The following is a 16044-nucleotide window of genomic DNA, read 5'->3' as shown; positions in this document are numbered from 1 at the left end:
GCATCCACAGTATTTTGCTTATTTAAGTTCCAATCATAGAATCCCCACAGTGCAGAAGGAGGCCATTCGGCCCATTGAGCCTGCACTGACAATAATCCCACCCAGGCCCTATTCCCTCAGCCCCAACTATTGACCCCGTTAATCCCCCCCGATATATTAAAGGGAGGAAACCCACGCAGACACGGGGAGAATGTGCAAACCCCACACAGACAGTGACCCAAGGCCAGAATCGAACCCGGGTCCCTGGCGCTGTGAGGCAGCAGTGCTAACCCACTGTGCCGCCAGGGTTCTTGCTCTCCAGTGGGATGTGCAAAATTATGAATGTCTGATAAAGACCAATTAGCCCTGGTTGTGATGCCTTGTACGGTTGAGCAGTCCGAAGGCATTTACGTGGGCTCGGTAGAGAGATATCTGAATCATCGATATTCACGGGTGAGGTGCCTGAAGATTGGAGGATGGCAAATGTTGTGCCTTTGTTTAAAAAGGGGCTGCAGGGAATAGCCTGGGAACTCAGGCCGGTGAGCCTAACATCTGTAGCGGGTAAGTTGTAGGAAGGTATTCTGAGAGACAGGATCTACAGGCATTTAGAGATGCCAGGACTGATTAGGGACAGTCAGCATGGCTTTGAGAGCGGAAAATCATGCAAGTTTCAAACCAACCCCTTCCCAACAACTTATCGTTGCAACTCTCTGCTCCGACTGGACTGGGCTACGCTGAGGTCACATTCTGTCATCGATTTCTCCACCCCTCGCCCAATCTGGCATGGGGAGCTCCCATGGCATTGCTCGAGGATAGAGGGAGAACGATGCCCTCTTCCGGGCAAACAGCGCCACCAGAGGCAGGGCCACAAAGCAGGCACAGCAGGGTTTGGGGTGCTGGGGGGGGCCAGGAATCACAGGAAGAAGCAAATGCCCAACGGTTTCTGGTTTCGCTGGAATTCTTGCGAAAGCGCAAAAAGGGAATTTTGGAGGAAATAAATTGGAAGGAGAAAGTTTTGAAGAGCGGTGAGATAGTGTTAGGCAGGATGGCCAGAGCGGCTTCCACCAGCGCTGGATGATCCTGGGACAAGGGGGAGGCCTCGAAAAGTCACAATGAGGGCTCTCCCCACTGCAACACATCTTGCAGCCCGAGCCTCTCTAACCCACTCCTCTTGTCCCACATCCCCGGGGGGAGAGACAGACAAACCAGAGCCACGTACCACTGAGCCTGGGTACAGCCGCTTGATGCTCTCCATGATCTCCGCCTTGCGCTGCTGACGGCTGCTCTCCTGCCGGTCGATGCGCGCGTCGCCCAGCTGCTCCATGACCTGGTTCAGCTCCATGTTGATCTCATCGATCCGCCGCTTGGCCGCCTCCACCTCGTCGGTCAGCTTGGTCTCCTGGGCCTGCTGCTCGTCCAGCGACTGCCTGCAGCAGAAGGGCCAGCTTCAGCCAAACAGCAACTCAACGCCCCCTTTCGCACGCAGTCTGCAGGCATTCACATGGAAACAGACACCCGCCCAACATACAAAGGCGCCCACCCACACCAACACACGCCCGTCCAAGCACACACACTTCGCAAACCCCATGTTCACATCCAGGCACTGCCAGTTCTCACACGTGGCCGCTTCGTTTTACCGTTTAACGCACACTCACTTGCTGGTGTTGATGTAATCTTCCAGCTTTTCAATTCTCTTCTGGTTCTCTTCAATCTCTCGGAGCTTCTGTTTGATTTTCGCCTGCAGAGTGCGAGAGAGAGAACGCCGTTAAAATCCACAGTTAACTCAAACACAGGAATGGAGAAGCAGCAAAAAGAAAACCAAGACCACGGTCCATCCAAATGGCCCTTGTCCTGTAACATGGCCATTCCTGCAGCACGTCCAAAACTATCCCCACGTCACAGGAGCAATTAACAAAATTTGACCCCAGGCCACAGAGAGATAACAGGGACAGGTGACCAAAGGCTCGGTGTTGGGTCCATTCATTCGTTCGAATTGACGAGGGGACAGCACTTGGTACGAGTTTTAAAATGGTTTTCTTTTATTGTACAAAACAATTAACATGACAGAAGCGAGAAGAGAGCGAACTTGGAGACTGGCTTCACCGTCAGGCCCCGCACAAAAACATGAGACGAGCAAAAATCTGAGAACTGAAAAGTAAAGTTTATTTATTAGTCACAAGTAAGGGCTTACATTTACACTGCAATGAAGTTACTGTGAAATGCCCCTACATGTACTGAAATGAAAATATATTTCAATCCTTATTGGAAGTGTTTGTCACATGCTGTCTCTATCTGCAAACCGTCCTTGTAATTGCTATGAAAAGCCTGTTTTGCCCACATTGTGTACCCTTTAGGAATGCAGTCAATTTCTAGCTAACCCAGCATGCCTTCTGAGTTTTAAAATGTAGTCAAGTTAGCAGTGATAGTTAACCATTTACAGTCTGTAATTGCATAGGCAGAAATATCTTAAAATGAAGTCTTTGCATGGATGAAGCGAACAAGAGTAGGTATACATAAGATCTCTCACTCGGTCAAACAGGTCGGTTTTAATCGAGCACAAGGGAGGTGGAGAGGTTTCGGGAGGGGTTTTGGAGCTGGGTTACTAAAAGCACTGCCACCAATGCCGAGGCGGTGGAAATCAGGGATGTGCAAGAGACCGAAATTGGAGGAGCGCAGAAATCTCAAAGTGTTGCAGGATGTTACAGACATGGAGGGGCAAGGCCAGGGCCAGGCAAGAGTTTATTGAAAGAAAATGTCAAGGCATAGCCAGACTAGGAACCGACGTAGATCAGTGAGTACCAGCCTGGTGATTCCCGACGCAGGATAATGGGGCTGTAGACTAATCATTGCAGTCTTGGTCTCCTTATTTAAGGATGTAAATGTATCAGGGACAGTAGAGAGGAGGTTTACTAGACCGATACCTGGAATGAGTCTTATGAGGAAAGGTTGGACAGACTGGGCTTGTTTCCAGTGGAATTTTGGAACGGTATGCTTTGTATAGTGCGCAAGAAACAATACTTCTCACCCTATCCCAATACATGTGACAATAATAAATCAAATCAAAGGGTAAAGGGCGGCACGGTAGCACAGTGGTTAGCACTGCTGCTTCACAGCTCCAGGGTCCCGGGTTCGATTCCCGGCTCGGGTCACTGTCTGTGTGGAGTTTGCACATTCTCCTCATGTCTGCGTGGGTTTCCTCCGGGTGCTCCGGTTTCCTCCCACAGTCCAAAGATGTGCGGGTTAGGTTGATTGGACAGGTTAAAAATTGTCCCTGAGATGTGTAGTTAGAGGGATTAGCGGGTAAATATGTGGGGGTAGGGCCTGGGTGGGATTGTGGTCGGTGCAGACTCGATGGGCCGAATGGCCTCCTTCTGCACTGTAGGGTTTCTATGTTTCTATGATCATGAATGGTCTCGACAATGTGCACGTGGAAAGGACGTTTCCTCTTGTGGATGAGGCCAGAACTTTGCGGGGAGGGAGACGTTTTAAAGTTAGGGGTCTTCCTTTTAGGACAGAGATGAGGAGAATTTCTTTTCTCTCAGAGGGTTGTGCCACTTTGGAGCCCTCGGTCTCAGAAGGCTGTGGAGACCATCGGTCATTGAATATCTTTAAAGCAGAGGAGGTTACCTCCTGGGGGGGGGGGGGGGGGGTGGGTTAAAGGGACTGGGTGGCCTGCTCCTATTTCATAGGTTCGTATTCTCAATCCATTAACGAACCCAAACGCCAAGCGAGGATAACGCCAGTGGTGAAGTGTGTCAAGAACCAGTGGCCAAAGTCTAATTTTGCCCTGCAGCCATTCCCTGGTTCAATCCCCATGGCGATGCCCTGGCGATCAGGACCAATCTACCCCGATTTGAATCTGAACAAGAGCTGGGCAGTTAACTGTTCCCTGCTGCATTCATCCAGGCCATTGCCTCTACCAGAGTCCACTTGCCAACCAAACAGCACTCTCGTCTTGTGCAGTATAAATTGTTGTTCCCGTCACTGTTTGTTTATCTTGCATGGTTGTCCTGATGAGTGCAAGACAAAAAGCTTCGACATGTCTCTTCTTTCCAGGAATACTCAAGTTCTCTGCCTCCAAACGAGGATTTGGGTAGCTATGAATGAAGTCTACAGCAAACCCAGGATGATGCTCCAGCAGAATTGTAGTTGTACTTCGTGGGGTCCCTTTGTGCAGCCAGGTAAGCTTGCACCTTAAGATAACATTGGCCCTTTTTGCCTGCACTGCAGTGTACAAACTTCCGGGCAGCCGCAAAACCCACCGTCACCAATGTGCATGCATCGCAGGTTTTGGCCCTCCCCATGGCTTCAAAGCTGCGGCACTGGATTAGATACCCACCTCTGTCTCCACCTTCTTCCTCTCCTCCAAGTCCAGCCGGTCCTGGTCAGCCTTCTGGTCGCGGTTGAATTTCTCCAGCTCCTGAGCCAGGGTGGCAGCTCGTTTGCTGGCCTCCTCTTTCAGCCGGTGGTATTTCTTCACCTAGAGGGGGTGGAAAGTGGGGTGAAAGACAAAAAAATATTGCAAGATGTCATGGAGGTGGCTCGACAACTCTTGGCTACCAAAAGACCTTGAGGTGAAACAAAAAAGGTGCCATTCGGCCAATTCCTAGCACCTACCAGTCAGAAAGGAAGCAATTGCTCTCTAGCTGACCCCAATTAGACCTGACCGTGAAAGTGTCACTTGGAAAGCACGTGGAGTTGGCCAGCACTGTCGAGACTTTCCGTGCCTGGTGGGTACCGCGGGGACTAGGGTGGCCTTATTGACTCTTTTAATCACATCTTGGTTTGAAGTTTTAAGTTAAGTTTGGCCGGCACGGTGGCACAGTGATTAGCACTGCTGCCTCACAGAGGCAGGAGCCCAGGTTCGATTCCGGCCTTAGGTGACCGTCTGTGTGGAGTCTGCACGTTCTCCCAATGCCTGCGTGGGTTTCCTCTGGCTTCCTCCCACAGTCCAAAGATGTGCGGGTTAGGTAGATTGGCTATGCTATATTGCCCCTTAATGTTTCAAGTTATATAAAGGTTAGGAGGATTAGCAGAGTAAATACGTTGGGTCACGGGATAAACCTGGGTAAGAGTCGGTGCGGATTCGATGGGTCGAATGGCCCCCTTCTGCACTGTAAGAATTTTATGATTCTAACCTTCATTTGTTTAAGGCGGTATCCCTTTAAGGGGTTGCCCCTTTTGATTTGTCCCTCAAGTTTGTTTGATTTAGCTATTGGATTTGCTCCAAAACAGTGGGAACCCTCCTGCTGGGGTCAGAAGGTTGTGGGTCCGAGCCACATTCAATATAATACTGAGGGAGTGTACTCAGTGACATGAAGTACATCACAGGAGATACGCTAGCACCAATTCCCAAGAACAGTAATAACTTTTGCTTGATGGGGTTCGGATGCAACTATGCTTCAGTTGTATATAGCCTTGGTCAGATATTAACTTCAGTTTTGGGGTACCGCACTTCAGCAAGGATCCATCGGCACCTCAGATTCTCCAGAATTATACCAGCGCCCCAGCCATTACTGACCCCGGACCAACATCACTAAAAACAGGATATCTGGTTACTTCCCTCATTTTTATGCTCATTATCACATTGCTGCATGGGGGATCTTGCTGTGGGCAAATTGGTTGCTGCGTTTCCCGCATTACAACAGTAGTACCTGCACGCCATTGGTGCCCCGAGCCACATGTATCCTTCAAATACTTTACATCAACATGCCATTCCTCGCACTGCTGTTTGCAAGATCCTCTCGTGCGCAAATTGAGTACAGCGACAACTGAGTGATTGTAAATCACTTTTGGGACACCCCAGAAAGCTGCTATATAAATGCAGGCCCTTTCTTTCACGACGTGCCTAACCTGGGAGTACCGATGCTAACACTGGGTGTCCGAGACCCAAAGTTTAATGTTACGGATCTAATTCTTCGTAACTGGGACTTTCCGAGGTCAGTCAGAGCGCAATTGCTTCTCTTTCGATTGATAGATGCTCGGAAATTGCTTAAAGCACATGAAGTGGTCTGGAAAATTGGGACTTCCCCATGTCGGGGACAGTTTATTTGATTGGCTTCAGACTGGCTTATAAATAGCTAAAAACACACAATAGTGGTCCTGGAAATTGAGACTTGGGAGGTCAGCAAGATAGCAATTGTTTTTAGGCTGGCAGATGTTTGGAAATTGCTGGCAGCTCCCCTGAGTCCTCCCCAATGGATCAACGCAGTTGACTATCCTGCCACACTCCCTCCCTGCCTGGCCGTACCTGGTTCTCCTCCAGCTGCAGATCCCGGCCTTGACTCTGGCTCTCCTCCTCCATGCGCTCCTCGAACTCCTGCCGGGCTTTCTCCACCGACAGCATCTCCTGCTCCAGCTCGTCCATGTCCGCCTTGCGTTTCTTGTACTGCTTCTGGGCATTCTGCAGCGACTTCTTGGCGGATTCCAGCTTTTTGATTTTGTGCGACGTGTTCTCCTTGGCTTTGATGTACTGCGGCCGTTTCTGATTTAATTCCGCGTCCTTCTCCCTGAAAGCGGAAAGAATCACAGAGTGCGGAAGAGGCCCTTCAGCCCATCGAGTCTACTCCGACTCTACCACCCTCCCAGGCAGCGCATTCCAGACCCTCACCACCCTCTGGGTAAAAAAGCTTTTCTTCACATTCCCCCCCTGAAACCGCCTGCCCCTCACCTTGAACCCATGTCCCTTCATGACCGACCCTTCAACTAAGGGGAACAGCTGCTCCTTATCCACTCTGTCCATGCCCCTCAATCTTGTCCACCTCGATCAGGTCGCCCCTCAGCCTTCTCTGCTCCAACTAAAACAACCCAAGCCTACCCAACCTCTCTTCATAACTTAAATACTCCATCCCAGGCAGCATGCTGGTGAATCTCCTCTGCACCCCCTCCAGTGCCCGAGTGCCAACCAGTCATATCATGTTTAAAAATGGCCCCCACAAGGGGCTCATCTTCCATTCTTACATCAACCTAGGAAGCAGTTCTGGCAGTGGGACTTTGAGGTCAGGGAGAGTGCAATTGCTTCCCTTCAGATGGGCAGATGCTCTAACGCGATGGAACGTGTGTCCTGCAAATCGGTAATGCCAGAGGTCAGTAAGAGTGTAATTGCTCCCTTCTGGGCTGCCAGGTGCCCAGAAATTGCTTAAAATGCATGACTTGATACCACAAATTGGGAATACCTAAGGACAGCAAGAGTGCAATTGCCTAGATGACTGGAAATGTCTCCCCACCTTCATCCAACGTTCCCGTTTGAAACAATGCAAATTACTATCTCCCCACACTTCACTAGCCTCACCCAGGGTGAGGCGCGACATTGTACACCAAGCCCAGGTAAATACCACGCAGCCGCTCAACCATACAAGGCATCACAACCAGGGCTAATTGGTCTTTGTCAGACAGTCATAATTTTGCACGTCCTACTGGAGAGCAAGAGTCTTGGTGGCTCAGTAGCACTGCTGCCTCACAGCGCCAGGGACAAGAGTTCAATTCTGGCCTCAGGTCACTGTCTGTGCGGAGTTTCATGTTCTCCCCGTGTCTGCGTGGGTTTCCTCCGGGTGCTCCAGTTTCCTCCCACAGTTCAAAGATGTGCAGGTTAGGTGAATTGGCCATGCTAAATTACCCCTTAATGTCCAAAGTTGTGCAGATTAGGGGGAATTAGTCATGGTATATGTGTCGGGTTACGGGGGTAGGGTGGGCCAGTGTAAGGTGCTCCGGCATAGAGTCGCTGCAGACTCAATGGGCCAAATGGGCTCCTTCTGTACTGGGGGAGCTCTTAAGTTTGTATGGCTGATCCCGCGAGAAACAGTGTCAATGTAGTTCCACTTCTATCACTCAGCATGTCCAGGAGTGGAGCTCGAGACCCCGGGCAACTCTACATGGGTCAGCTGCCCAGTACCCACACGGCCCACGTCACTTGCAATGAATTGACCCAAGCTGGGCTCAGGAGAGGTCGTTCAGGAAAGAAGCACATCATCTGGGCCAACAATCCCAGCGCAGTACCGAGGGAGTGCCGCACTGCCGGTGGTGCCATCTTCCAGACAAGACGTGAAACCCAGGCCCCAGCTAACCCTCAAACGGTTGTAGAACTTCCACAGCCACCACAGGGGAAGGACACAATAAAAGCCAGAGTGAGTTTCCCCTGTTGTATGGGACCCCAATATTTACCACTCAACTTGTGCGCAGCTATGGTCACACATTACAGGAAGGACGTAATTGCTCTGGAGAGGGGGCAGAGGAGGTTTACAAGAACATTGCCGGGGCTGGAGAATTGTAGCTCTGAGGAGAGATTGGATAGGTTGGGGTTATTTTGCTTGGAACAAATAAGGCTGAGGGTGATTTGATAGGGATGTACAGAATGATGAGGGGGAGAGATAGAGTGGACAGAATAAAATTGTTTCCCTTGGTGGAGAATTCTAGAACCAGGGGACATCGATTCAAGACAAGTGGCAGGAGGTATTGTTGTAAAGTTGGGTAGAGTAATCGTAGATTGGTGTTTGTAACATTGTGAAATACTAGGGAGAAAGCCTTGCGTGTGTGATCCCTTTAAAAGATGGTGTCTTTGCTGTGCTTAGAAAGTTAAAAAAATTGCAAGTACAGAGAGAGTACCCAAAATGAAACATTTGTTTCGTAGGGCCAAGCAGCAGGGTTACCAAGGCAACAGGGTTTTATTGTTTTTAAATTCAGCCAATCAATTTGAATCAGGCACTGAGATACCAAGAACCTATTAAATTTAAATCCGATGGTTTTGGCAACCTAGGACCAATCCTATTGTGGGGATATTGTTGTGTCATCAGAGGTATAAAAGAAGGGAGGCAGTGGGACAAAGGCAGAGAGCGACTGGCACCTGCCGGAGGAACAGCTCTTAGTTCAGTTCTAGAGAGAGAGAGAGAACTGCTGGCTCTCACAGCCTCATTTATATCTGAAGAGAAAGCACCATCTCAATAGCAAAGGTACCAAAAACGACAGAAGCTCCAGACAAAAGAATCAAATATTTGTATCAAAAGGCGAAGCAGCAGCGTTACCAAGGCAACAAGCTTTTTAAAAAAAAAAAATATTCTGGAAGGCCCAGAATATTCCGGAAGACGCCAAACCTGATTATAATTATGAGAGTGACAAAATGTTTTTGTTAATGAGTGAGAATTGTATTTGTTGGAATAGCATTCCAATAGAATCGTGTTTTATTTGGTTTGTTAACGGTTTAGTTAACCTGTTCGCTGTTAGTTAGATAAATAAATTGTTACTTGTTGATTTTAGAGAGTGTCAGGGAGTTATTTTGATTTAACCACGAACAGTTGGTGAAGCACAGATCGTACCACTTCACACTCACTTTGACAGATTATAGAGTGAGGTACTCCTCTGAGTGGTTAGGTGTTAGTTCTCAGAGGGGGATCCACCTCCGCTTTATAACCTTTATAGAGGGGACATGAAGGAGGACGTTTTTACGCAGAAGATGGTGGGTGTCAGGAATTCGCTGCCCGAGTTCATGGTGGAGGCAGAGACCCTAAACACTGAAGGTGCAGATCCAGGTACCTTTTAAGTGCTATGAGATATGGGGCTATGGGCCGGGTGCAAGAAGATGGGATTAGAAAGGGCATCTGGGTGTCACAGAAGCGCCACAGTGCAGAAGGAGGCCACTCAGCCCATTGGACCTGCACTGACGACAATCTCACCCAGGCCCTATCCCTGTAACCCCACGTATTTATCCTAGCTAGTCCCCAACACTAAGGGGCAATTTAGCATGGCCAATGGCCATTCACCCTAACCCGCACATCTCTGGTGTGGAAGAGGAAACCGGAGCACCCGGAGGAAACCCACGCAGACATGGGGCGAACGTGCAAACTCCACACAGACAGACAGTCACCCAAGCTGGGAATCGAACCCAGGGACAGGTCCCTGGCACTGTGAGGTAGCAATGCTAACCACTGTGCCACCGTGCTGCCCACAGGGAAGAAAAGGCGTGTTTATGGCCGGTGTCAGGTAGAAAATGCAGCTGAGAACCAAGAGGAATACAGACGGTTCAGAGGGAGGTGAAAAAACACATTAGAGAAGCAAAGAGGGATGATGAGAAAAGACTGGCTGCCAACATAAAGGGGAGTCCCAAAGTCTTCTATAGGCACATAAATAGTAACAGGGCGGCAAGAGGAGTCGGACCAATTAGGGACATAACAGAGGATTAACACATGGAGGCTAGGGGCATGGCTGAGGTAGTAAAATGAATACTGTGCACCCGTCTTTACCAAGGAGGTAGATGCCACCCAGGACACGGTGACAGACGAGGAAACTCTGTCCCGAGAAGGGTTCAAAATTGCTAAGGAGAAAGTGTTGAATAAACTGTCGATACCGAAAGTTGACAAGACACCAGGACCGGATCAGATGCATCCCAGGATATTGAAGGAAGTGAGGATGGAAATCGCAGGGGCGCTGGCCATAACCTTCCAGTCTTCCTTAGACTCAGGGTAGGTGCCAGAGGACTGGAGAAGGGCAGACATTACACCCTCGTTCTAAAAAAGGTTGTAAGGATAAACCGCAGTAATTGCAGGCCAGTCAGTCTGACATCAGTGGTGCGGAAGCTTGTAGAAACTTTTCTGTATACAATTAGCCTTCATGTGGAAAAATGAGGGTTGATTCGGAAGAGCCAGCATGGATTTCTAAAGGAGAAACCGTGTATAACTAACCTGCTGGGGTTTTTTGAGGAGGTAACGGAAAGGGTCAATGAGGGGAATGCTGTCCACGCAGTGTACAGGGACTTTCAGAAGGCTTTCGATACAGTGCCACACAACAGGCTTGTGAGAAAAGTTATAGTTCATAGAATAAAAAGGAAAAGAGCAATGTGGATACAAAATCAGCTGAATAATAGGAAGCAGAGAGTAATGGTCAATGGATATTTTTTGGGCTGGAGTAAGGTTTGTCTGTTCCCCAGGGTATTGGGATCCTTGCTTTTCCTGAGATATGTTAATGATCAAATCTCGATGTGCAGGGGGACAATTTCAAAGTCCGTGGATGATGTGAACCTTGGAAGTATTGTGAACAGTGAGGAGAACAGTGGAAAACTTCAAAAGGACGTGGAGAAGTTGGTGGAGTGGGCAGATGGGTGGCAGATGAATCAAACGGCACAGTAGTTAGCACTACTGCTTCACAGCTCCAGGGACCTGGGTTCGATTCCTGGCTTGGGTCACCGTCTGTGTGGAGTTTGCACATTCCCCTTGTGTCTGCGTGGGTTTCCTCCGGGTGCTCCGGTTTCCTCCCACAGTCCAAAGATGTGCGGGTTAGGTTGATTGGCTATGCTAAAAAATTGCCCCTTAGTGTCCTGAGATGCGTAGGTTAGAGGGATTAGTGGGTAAAATATGTAGGGATATGGGGGTAGGGCCTGGGTGGGATTGTGGCCGGTGCAGATGGGCCAAATGGCCTCGTTCTGCACTGTAGCGTTTCTATGATTCTATCAGATGAAGTTCAATGCGGAGAAGGGTGAGGTGATGCATTTTCGTAGGAAGAACAGGGACAGATGATATAAAGTAAGGGGGACAATTCTAAATAGGGTGTAGGAGCAGAGGGAGCTGGGCATCTCTGTAAATAAGTCATTGAAGGTGGCAGGACAGGTGGAGAGAGCAGTTAATAAAGCATATCGTATCCTGGGCTTTATTAACAGGGGCACAGAGTACAAGAGCAAGGAGATTATGCTGAACTTATACAATTATATAACTGAACTTATACAGTTATACAAGACACTAGCTAGACCACAGCTAGAATATTGTGCACTGTTCTGGGCGCCGCACTATAGCAAGGATGTGAACGCATTGGAGTGAGTGCGGAAGAGGTTCACAAGAATGATTCCAGGGATGAGAAACATCAGTTAGGAGGATAGATTTGGAGAGGTTGGGACTGTTCTCCTTGGAGAGGAGAAGGCTCAGAGGAGACTTGATAGAGATGTTCAAAATCATGAGGGGCGACAGGACAGAGTAGAGAGAGAAACCGTTCCCCCGCGTAAAAGGATCGGGACTGAGAATATTTAAAGCGATTTGCAAAAGCAGCACATGTGATCGGAGAAAAAAGTTTTCCACACAGCGAGTGGTTCGGGGTCTGGAACGTTCTGCCTAGGAGTGTGGTGGAGGCAGATTCAGTCGAAGCATCTGAGAGGGTGTTAAGATGATTATTTGAATAGAAACAACGTACAGAGGGTTGGGGAAAAGGCAGGGGAATGGCACAAAATCGTGATGCACGTTTGGAGAGCCAGTGCAGACAAAATGGGCCGAATGGCCTCCTTCTCCGTTGTAATAATTATGTTACTCTGTACCCATCCCAGCATTCCTGAGCACAACCGGAAACGTACTTGATATCTTTCTCGATCTGCTGCTGCTCCCTCATCAGCTTGCCCACTTCCTTCTTCTGCACCTTCATCTCCTCCTCCACCTTGTCCATGCGCTTCCTGTCCTTGTCGATCTCCTTGTTGCGGGAGGTCAGGTCCTTGCTCAGCTTCTCGATCTCCGACTCATTGTGAAAGAGTTTGAAGAGCTGCAGCTGTACCTGTGCCCGGACCAGTTCATCCTTCAGGCGCTGGTAACGCTCCGCCTGAGAGAGGGGGGTGGGAATAGCACAACGGTGAGGAACAAGAACAGGCCGTGAGGAAACCGACAGGCCTCCAATTTTGGTGTCAGGCTTGGTTCAATTGGCTGGTTTCTCTCATCTAAGTTAGAACGCAGCTGACCTCACCCCGGAGCCTCAAGCATCTGATTCACACCCCACACTCCCATGTGTCAGAGGGTCGAGGGGGCACCGCGCCGCCGGAGGGTCAGTGCTGAGAGAGCGCCGCACTGTGGGAGGGTCAGTGCCGAGGGAGCGCCGCACTGTGGGAGGGTCAGTGCTGAAGGAGCGCCGCACTGTGGGAGGGTCAGTGCTGAGGGAGCGCCGCACCGTGGGAGGGTCAGTACTGAGGGAGCGCCGCACTGTGGGAGGGTCAGTGCCAAGGGAGCGCCGCACTGTGGGAGGGTCAGTGCTGAGGGAGCGCCGCACTGTGGGAGGGTCAGTGCTGAGGGAGCGCCGCACTGTGGGAGGGTCAGTGCCGAGGGAGCGCCGCACTGTGGGAGGGTCAGTGCTGAGGGAGCGCCGCACTGTGGGAGGGTCAGTGCTGAGGGAGCGCCGCACTGTGGGAGGGTCAGTGCTGAGGGAGCGCCGCACTGTGGGAGGGTCAGTGCTGAGGGAGCGCCGCACTGTGGGAGGGTCAGTGCTGAGGGAGCGCTGCACTGTGGGAGGGTCAGTGCTGAGGGAGCGCCGCACTGTGGGAGGGTCAGTGCTGAAGGAGCGCCGCACTGTGGGAGGGTCAGTGCTGAAGGAGCGCTGCACTGTGGGGGGGTCAGTGCTGAGGGGGCGCCGCACTGTGGGAGGGTCAGTGCTGAGGGAGCGCCGCACTGTGGGAGGGTCAGTGTTGAGGAAGCGCCGTGCCATCGGTAGTAATAAGAGCAAGCAAAAAAAACCCCTCATCAATACAAGACGGTCATTACTAAATCCAATGGATGGGGAATTGGGGAGAAAGGTCTTTACTTGGAGTGGGGAGAATGTGCAAGTATCGCCCACAGGGAGTGGATACATGAATCGTGTCGGTGTGTTTAAGTGGATGGAAGTTGAATAAACACATAAGGGACAAAGGAATAGGAGGATATTGGGGGGGGGGGGGGAATGAAGTAGGGCGTGTGGGAGGGAGGCTGGTGTCTGGGCAGAAGCCCTGGTATGCAGCCGAGGGGCCGAATGGTCCATTTCTGTGCTGCCAACTCTGATGTCGAAGTAGGCAGCAGATCAAACATTGTCAAAGGCAAGCACCGCAGCACACCGGCAACCCACCTCCTCCTTCTCCTGCTTGGCTTCCTTGCGCTCCGCTGCGATGTTCTTCTTCCGGTGGTAGTTGAACTGAGTGTCCTCCTCAGCCTTCACCATCTCCTTCTTCCTCTTGTCATACTCCTGAGCCAATTCGCCCGAGCGGCTGATCTCCTCGAAGAGGGCAGTCCGCTCTTTGGGATTCTTCATGGCAATGGACTCCACCGCGCCCTGTGAACCCAGAACACCCGAGTCACCTCCAGCAGGGGCAGGCAACAGACACAGAGGCAAGACTAGATTGTCCACGTGAGACATTAAACAGAATATCCTGCCCAAGTGGACAGCAACACAGTGGGAATAGCGCTGGAAAGACACCGGGGCAAAGATAGGGAGGGTTGTAGGAGGTCACAGAGTTAGGGAGGGTTGTAGGGACTGGTGGAGGTTAGAGATAGGGAGGGTTGTCGGGGCTGGAGAAGGTTACAGAGATCAGGAGGAGTGCAGGGACTGGAAGAGGTTACAGAGATAGGGAGGAGTGTAGGGGCTGGAGGGGGTTACAGAGATAGGGAGGGATGTAGGGGCTGGAGGAAGTTACAGAGATAGGGAGGGTTATAGGGGCTGGAGCAGGTTACAGAGATAGGGAGGGTTATAGGGGCTGGAGCAGGTTACAGAGACAGGGATGGTTGTAGGGGCTGGAGGGGGTTACAGAGATAGGGAGGGTTGTAGGGGCTGGAGGGGGTTACAGAGATAGGGAGGGTTGTAGGGGCTGGAGGAGGTTACAGAGATAGGGAGGACTGTAGGGTTGGAGGAGATTACAGAGACAGGGAGGGTTGTAGGGGCTGGAGGAGATTACAGAGACAGGGAGGGGTGTCGGGGCTGCAGTGTTTCCTCAGGAAATGGGGAGTGGGGGGAACAATATAACTGGGTCAAGGAGTAGAAATTGAATCAGACGGACGCTGGTGTTACCTGAAACACGAGGAAGTTCCGGGCTTTGATGAGAATTCCCAGCTTCTCCAGCTGCTCGCTGTACTCCTGCAGTGGGACCACCTTGTTGTTGATCCTGTATTCCGAGGAAGCCCCTGTAAATTTACTGAGAGTTACTGGTGCTCACGCCAACAGACTGTGTGCCGGTGCCGAGGGAGCACCGCGCCGTCCGGAGGGCCGGTGCCGAGGGAGCGCCGCGCCGTCCGGAGGGCTGGTGCCGAGGGAGCGCCGTGCCGTCCGGAGGGCCGGTGCCGAGGAAGCGCCGCGCCGTCTGGAGGGCCGGTGCCGAGGGAGCGCCGCGCCGTCTGGAGGGCCGGTGCCAATATGGCCCAGACGGATCAGATACATCGCTCTCTGATGTAAAGCAATTGTGCCCGGCTTCACTCACCCACAATAACCCTGGTGAAGACTTTATCATCGCCACTGTCCTCTGCGTACACCATGCTGACCAGGGCACGGTTGGCAGCTGGTTTCCCCACAGGGGCACCGTGAATCAGATCCTTCAGCGTCTTCACCCTCAGGTTGCTGGTCTTCTCCGCCAGGACGAAGCTGATGGCATCCATGAGATTAGATTTACCTGAGCAAAAAACAGGGCAGGGATCATCACATTAGGGTGCAACTCATAGCTGGGGGCTGAACTCGGAGGGGCGGGGGGGCTGGTGACCTGAGACAGGATAAATAATGGAGGAAAACATAACTCCGGGAGACTTAAAAGTTTATTTATTAGTGTCACAAGTAGGTTTACATTAACATTGCAATGAAGTTACTGTGAAAATCCCCTAGTCGCCACACTCCGGCGCCTGTTCGGGTACACGGAGGGAGAATTTAGCTCGGCAACCCACCTAACCAGCACGTCTTTTGGACTGTGGGAGGAAACCTGTGCACCCGGAGGAAACCCACGCAGACCCGGGGAGAAAGTACAGACTCCGCACAGACAGGGACCCAAGCCGGGAATCGAGCCCGGGTCCCTGGCGCTGTGAGGCAGCAGTGCTAACCCACTGTGCCACCGTGCCGCCCCTTAATTACAAGTTAGTCATTAATAAATCCAATTGGGCAGCGCAGGGGAGGATTCAGTGGAAATGCCTCTACTCGGGGAACGTGGTATTTGCTCCCACACAGAGCCGGTGAAGGGGCAGCTGGATATTACAGCGAGGAACTACGGTGATCTTCAGCCTCCATCTGCAGTGACACAAACCGGAGGGACGTGCAGGAGGCAAGAGTTAGAGGAGTGTCGTAGCCCTGATCGCGACATTTAAAGCAAAAAAACTGACACCAAGCCAGACA

General features: G+C 51.1%; 1 protein-coding gene across 1 annotated transcript in view; it reads right to left on the bottom strand.

The window, feature by feature from the left end:
• Positions 1–16044, bottom strand: part of LOC144488126 (structural maintenance of chromosomes protein 1A-like) — a 55239-nt gene that overhangs the window by 36764 nt on the left and 2431 nt on the right. The window contains 8 exon segments of the mRNA XM_078206150.1: positions 1199–1406; positions 1635–1717; positions 4319–4459; positions 6230–6488; positions 12302–12540; positions 13807–14010; positions 14743–14855; positions 15149–15337. Coding sequence (XP_078062276.1) covers positions 1199–1406; positions 1635–1717; positions 4319–4459; positions 6230–6488; positions 12302–12540; positions 13807–14010; positions 14743–14855; positions 15149–15337 — 1436 coding nt within the window.

Source organism: Mustelus asterias, unplaced genomic scaffold (genome assembly GCF_964213995.1).
Source record: "Mustelus asterias unplaced genomic scaffold, sMusAst1.hap1.1 HAP1_SCAFFOLD_1314, whole genome shotgun sequence".
In the NCBI taxonomy this organism is placed as follows: Eukaryota; Metazoa; Chordata; class Chondrichthyes; order Carcharhiniformes; family Triakidae; genus Mustelus; species Mustelus asterias.
This window is presented reverse-complemented; position numbering and strand designations above follow the sequence as displayed.